This window comes from Poecilia latipinna, unplaced genomic scaffold, assembly GCF_001443285.1.
Source record: "Poecilia latipinna isolate Pla-1442-1.1 unplaced genomic scaffold, P_latipinna-1.0 Scaffold815, whole genome shotgun sequence".
NCBI classification, from domain to species: Eukaryota; Metazoa; Chordata; class Actinopteri; order Cyprinodontiformes; family Poeciliidae; genus Poecilia; species Poecilia latipinna.
Window position 1 is genome coordinate 296,249 of NW_015113431.1, and position 6,141 is coordinate 302,389.

Sequence of the window (6,141 nt, forward strand, 5' to 3'; positions counted from 1 at the left end):
TTATTTGTTACAAAGTTCTGGCTTCACCAGCATTAATCAGTGTTCTTTGTTGGTGTATCTTCTGGTAGGTTGCCTTGAATAGGTTGTTATGTCTGTGTTTTTATAAATAAAACCATAAAACATGACTTGTTATTCTTTTTTCTTGTTCTTATCTCACAGCTCAACAGAAGAGGTCATTGCGTTGTTCATCTCCATAGCTTTTGTTGGGGATGCAGTGAAAGGCACTGTCAAAAGTAAGTCTAGAAAAGATCGGGATACGTTGACCATTCTGTGAATCTGTCCATTATAGATAATGTTGACTAGCAAACATAGTTAATCACAAGTCTTCTGAGGTACTGAAAAATACTGATATATGTGATTGCTCACCTAAAAAGTAAAAATATGTTTATGGTCGATTGGAAAACAATTAACGAGAAACGGTCCTTAAAACAAAAATTTAAAATAATAATAGTCAGGTTTGTATGGCAGTTTCCCAAATATTCTTACTAACCTCTCCCACCCTTCCCCACAGTTTTTGAACACTTCTACCACGGGCCAACGTTGGCAACCACAAACAAAACTGTGGTGCTTCAGCAGATAAATGAGATTCTAGATGGGATTGAGAACCAAACAACCACCAAGCTGGAGCATAAAATTGGGACAAACATGTCACTGTTTGAACATCCGGAAGAGAAAACGTTAGTCTTCCTGCCGGAGACACTGGTGGAAAGCACAAGAGAAAGGCCCATCCTCTGTCTGCTGCTCATGTTGGGGACTTTGTGGCTGGGTTACGCACTCTACCTCATCAAGAGGAGGTACGGTTCCACCACACACTGGGTCATACTATCTATGTTATACATTGATATCATCTCTCCTCCAACTTTGAATAATATCTATTGACATTTCACATTTTGAAGCCTTGTTGCTCCATCTGGCTTGTACTTTGCTCAGAACAAACTTAATTTGAATAATGTTTGCATTGATTCTTTGAACAAACCAATAATGTCTAGATTGTGACACCCTATACTACTTAACAAATTCTTTATATTTAGTAAATGCTAGAATGAGGAAAAGCATTTTTAAAGCATTTTCTTTAAATACAAAAGTTTAATTCCTTAGTATTTGTTCAGATTTGATTTTGAACTGTATGTTCTGGGCATCCTTCACAAATTTCTTCCAAAACGGATGTTTTGGTCCATTCCTCCAGACAGAACTGATGTAACTGAGTCAGATTTATAGGCTACCTTCACCTTTCTGCCTCTGCCCTGAAAATGAGTGATTTTGGGCTTTGTTACTAAAATATTGACATTAGAGGTTTTGATTTTGGAGTTATGGCTTCTTCTTTGATGAATGGCATTTCAGCTCATACCAGCATACGACTCGTATTACTGTGGATAATAATACTCTCTTACAAGGTTTGGCCAGCATTTTGGAAAGGGTTTTTGCTTTGCCTTTCTCCTCCCTGAGTGGTATCATTTATGAACATCAGAAATGCAAAAATGAATCATAAAAGACACCAGGGTGAACATCTACAACCTGTTGTGAAAGGCATTCTAAACGATGTCTGAAAGACCAAACTGCATTCTTTGGAGCAGTGTTTCTCTGCTGTCCTTCATGTTTCATATGTAACTCTTCTCCAGCACGCCTGATTCAAATAATAGCATTACCTCCTGCATGCTATCAAGTGCTGAAGAAACCTGTTAATCATACTTATTTAAGTAATGTGCATATGAAAGGAGCAAACCCTAAAACATGCAGAATAGTGGGCCCTGAAGTAACTGGGTTGAGAATAGTGCTCTAGAGTCAGTGCAGATATTGCTCTTCAATAAATATTAACGAGATAAGGTATTAATGTTAAAACTGGGCGCACCACCCCTTAAATGCCTCCTAAGTAAAGGCAATATTTCATTTGTGTTGCATCAGTTTAGGCTGGCATGAGAAGAGGATGGGGCATTACATCAGCCCTCACTTTCAGTTCAAAGCATCTCAGCGATCTCTTTTTGCTCACGTCAGGATGGTAAATAGTCAATTTTTTTTTACTTTAGCTTCCTTTTAAATAATGATCTAAAGCAACTTGAAGAATCATCGTAGAGTTAAATAAATTCAGGATTCACTAAAACATTAGGCCTGCAAGTTTCCTTTCCAACTCTCCATCTGGGGAGTTTGAAGAGCATCTGTTATGCTATTACTCTGGCACCATTAAGTTATTAGCCACATTTACACATTTGTTCTGTTAGCAAGAAGTCTTAGTGACAAATTACTTTGCAGTTGTACTAAAATAGATTTTTGTGACAAACATGATACGAGTAAAAAAAAGTCACATTTCATAATGCAGGTGGGAAGCAACAAGCTATTTATGGATTTTAACTAATTTTCTGTGAAATAAAACTTGATAAAGATTCACATTACTGACATGGAAATGTTACGTTCATAACTTTTGGTGCCAGCCATAACTTGACATGTTATGTTATTGTTTTCATCCTAAAAGAGTGAGTACAGCAGCAACCAGTGCGAGTACCATGCAGTCTTGTATAACAGACTGCATAAAAGTTGTAGAAAGTTGTACTATGTGATGCTTTATTCCCCATGCAGCCCGTACCTGAATGGTAAAATCAGAGAGGTGGTGTCTGACTGTGCCTTGCCTATCTCCGTGGTGATATTCTCCTTCATTGGCTCCTATCTTTTCATTGACATACAGCGTGAGTACAGAGCAGTCATATCAAAGCACTGATAGAAGATTACCCTAGAGGTTTACACACGCAACCTTGGCACATAACACCTTTTGTGATTCAACACTTCTGTGGCTTTTGATGTATTCAAAAGACAAGAATATTAATGTCCCCTAAACAACACCTGCATGCAAGAAAAAATCCTAATTTTAATTTCACATTTTGTCCTGACTTGTTTGTGCTGTGCATGTGTTTGTAATATCTTTTCTCTCTTGTAAGTTCCTGTATTCAGTGTCCACGATGGTCCAATCTTCAAGTACCCTGCATTTGAAAACCTGACAGGACTGACTTCACTTGCTGCGGTTGGACTTGGTTTCCTCCTTGCACTGCTAATCTTTATCGACCAGAACATCGTCATCTCACTTACACATGTACCGGAACATAAGTAAGGCTCCAGTTTGATGTTTGAATACAGGAGCAAGACAAGAAAGTATGACAGAAATTATGTCCTATCCTTTTTCTCTGTAATAGCTTCTGAATTAGAACAGAGGTACTCCTCCTTCTGCACTTGCAAACAAGTTGGAGCTTTATGTGTGTATGTGTGTATGTGTGTATGCACATTTTCACCAGGTTGTTAAAAGGCACGGCGTTCCACTGGGACTTAATGCTGACTGGCTTCATCAACATCCTCATGTCCTGTCTGGGGTTGCCATGGATGCACGCTGCCTTTCCTCATTCCTCCCTACACGCCCGTCAGCTTGCCAAAGTAGAACAGCACGTAGAGAACGGACATGTCTACACAACGTGAGTAAAGTTAAAACAAGGTCCCCCGAAAAATCTAAACAGTCCAAATACTTTTCTCACTATCCAAGGAAGACATGTAACACGTCTCTTGGATGTTTAGCACACTGAAACATCCAGATATTATAAGCATTTGCAATTAAATGAAAAAAATGAAGCAACGTTTGGATATAATTCGTTTAAAGTTTTGCTCTTGGAGAAAGCTGCAGCTCTCCATCAGCCTCATGTTTTTGTGGGGTCTAGCACTCGAGGATTGGAGTTGCCAGACCGCTGGCAAACAATACATCATGGCACCAACCTAACCTCTATAACTGCACATGAAATTAAGCAATACAAACTCCTTTTAATCCTGAAAGTTTAAATTTCCTGCTATGTAGGACACGTCAGTCAACCACTATAGTTCACTTAATTGCTTCGCTGCTAAAAATAAACCACATTCTTATCAAGATGAGCATCAGTACTTTGATAAAAACTGGTTCTTTTTGCTCCGTTTCTGTCCGTTTAGGATTGTTAGTGTCAAAGAGACTCGTCTAACCTCACTAGCAGCGAACATCCTGATTGGCCTGTCTGCATTCATGCTACCTATCCCTCTTCAGTGGATCCCCAAACCCGTGCTCTACGGCCTCTTCCTTTACATTGCAGCCACCTCACTTGATGGAAATCAGATGGTAGATCGCATGACCCTGTTGCTAAAGGAGCAGGTGAGCAGAAAGACCATGGGATGTTTGGTTCACCCATCTAGTGATAACTAAGATGTATCTTTCTACTACTTGGTTATTCATTTCCATCCTGCTGTGTGCTTAATTACAATGATGACAAATACTGGGATTCGAAAATAGTGCATAGAAAAGAAATGAAAAAACAAAAACATGTCAATTTAGATTTTTGTTAAACTATGAAGACATCAAAGACCTTAGACAAAAATGAAGGAGGATTATATTTCCTGGTTATAATAACGATAATGTAATAAATACAGAAAACATTGTCCTAATACAATGGCGCTGTGTGGGCCAGATTACCTTGCTATAACAAAGACTTGTCTTTTTCTCTATCCATTTCAAATTTGTGAAATAACAGAATTATTATAAGACAGGGTCAGCAGCAGTTTTCATATGGGTAATGTGGTTCATTGCCCAGGGCAGCACAACCTTGGTGAGAATTTTTTTTATTTATTTTTTAACAAATCAGCCATTTGGGCTCCAAAGTAATTGTATCCTTCTTATTTGCATCTCTCTAGTGCTCTGCACAGCATAGTCACTGTAATAAATGTTAATTAAACTGCAAATGGTTGAAGTTTGTATGTGATTTAAAGCTTTCGAATTAGGGACTGAAGAAAAGAGCTACTAAGGTCTTATTTCTGATACAGAATTGTCCTGTGACTTAAAGTAAAAAAAAAAAAAAAAAACCTTTCCTATCAAAGACGGCAACATTTGTAATCTTTTACAGATGAAATTCAGAAAGCCTGTCTTTCACGTCATTTGTTTTTCACTAATAATGGCTTTTGCCTGAATGTCTGTCTGGATGAGCATGACAATGAGACAGGCCTCCTGAACCAATCATATTCCAGGAAATACTCTTAAGTGTTGTGGCGCCCCAGTGTGGTAAAAGTCTGCATCTAATCTCAGCAGCAAACAAGTTGCGCCTACACCAGGGGCAACTGGAGCCCTCCAGTCCAACTGCCCTCCAACTTTTATGTGCATTTCTGCTCCAACACTATACCATACCAACTTTATCTATAAAGCACTTTAAAACAACCACAGCTGATACAAAGTGCTGCACATTAAAACACAACATAACAATAAAAACAGTTTAAAAACAAACATACAATTTAAAACTAGATCCCGCTGGAGTTGAAAGCCAAGTAAAATAGATGGGTTGTAATGAAAAGCCTGAATTATCTCCTCTGCATGTCAGCAAGTTCTGATTGAGGTGTGTTAGAGAAGTAATGCATCCAAAAGTTGCAGGACAGTGGAACTTGAGGACTGGAGATGCAGAACCCTGGCCTACAGAACACCAAACTAGCCTAGTACTCTACTAAGCTGCACATGAAATTATTTATTACAAAACTTTGGGGCACAAATGAGAGAAAAAAATGTTCTCCTTTTTTAAAACTTCATCTGGTTGTCAGTGCGCATCAGTTCTAATTCCACCCTGGGCTACTGCCATTACATTGAACTCAATCTAATTTAATACAGTATATTAACCGCATGATCCACTTCCCATCTGTCTAGACGTCTTACCCTCCGACCCACTACATACGCCGTGTGCCTCAGAGAAAAGTGCACTACTTCACAGCAGTGCAGATGATCCAGCTCATCATCTTGTGTGCGTTTGGGATGTATCCTCTGCCCTACATGAAGATGGTGTTTCCTCTGCTCATGATCCTCCTGGTCCCTATCAGGTGAGACATTCACAGCCAGCAGGGGGCAGAGTGGCTCTAAAAAGCCTAAGGTTCAGTCAGAAGATTCATTTTGATCAATGCTCTGATTTTACTCCTGAAATATGACTCAGAATTACTTTGACTGTGGAGTTTACATATTTATAACATTGTTAAATATATATATATATATATATATATATATATATATATATATATGTATGTACACACAAGCTTATATACTCAATTTTTTTTTTTTTTTTTTTTTTTTTTTTTTCAGACCTAATCTCTCCATCTCCCAACTTTTAAAAAAAG

At 38.4% G+C, this 6,141-nt stretch overlaps 1 protein-coding gene across 2 annotated transcripts in view; it reads left to right on the top strand.

Moving 5' to 3' along the window:
* The window catches only part of LOC106956414 (sodium bicarbonate transporter-like protein 11), a 37,741-nt gene that overhangs the window by 26,973 nt on the left and 4,627 nt on the right, over positions 1-6,141 (top strand). For both annotated transcript variants that reach the window (XM_015047237.1, XM_015047238.1), the window contains exons 13-19: positions 160-233; positions 512-794; positions 2,572-2,678; positions 2,928-3,093; positions 3,279-3,452; positions 3,955-4,150; positions 5,681-5,850. In XM_015047237.1, the coding sequence (XP_014902723.1) occupies positions 160-233; positions 512-794; positions 2,572-2,678; positions 2,928-3,093; positions 3,279-3,452; positions 3,955-4,150; positions 5,681-5,850 (1,170 nt within the window). The remainder of the gene's footprint in view (positions 1-159; positions 234-511; positions 795-2,571; positions 2,679-2,927; positions 3,094-3,278; positions 3,453-3,954; positions 4,151-5,680; positions 5,851-6,141) is intronic.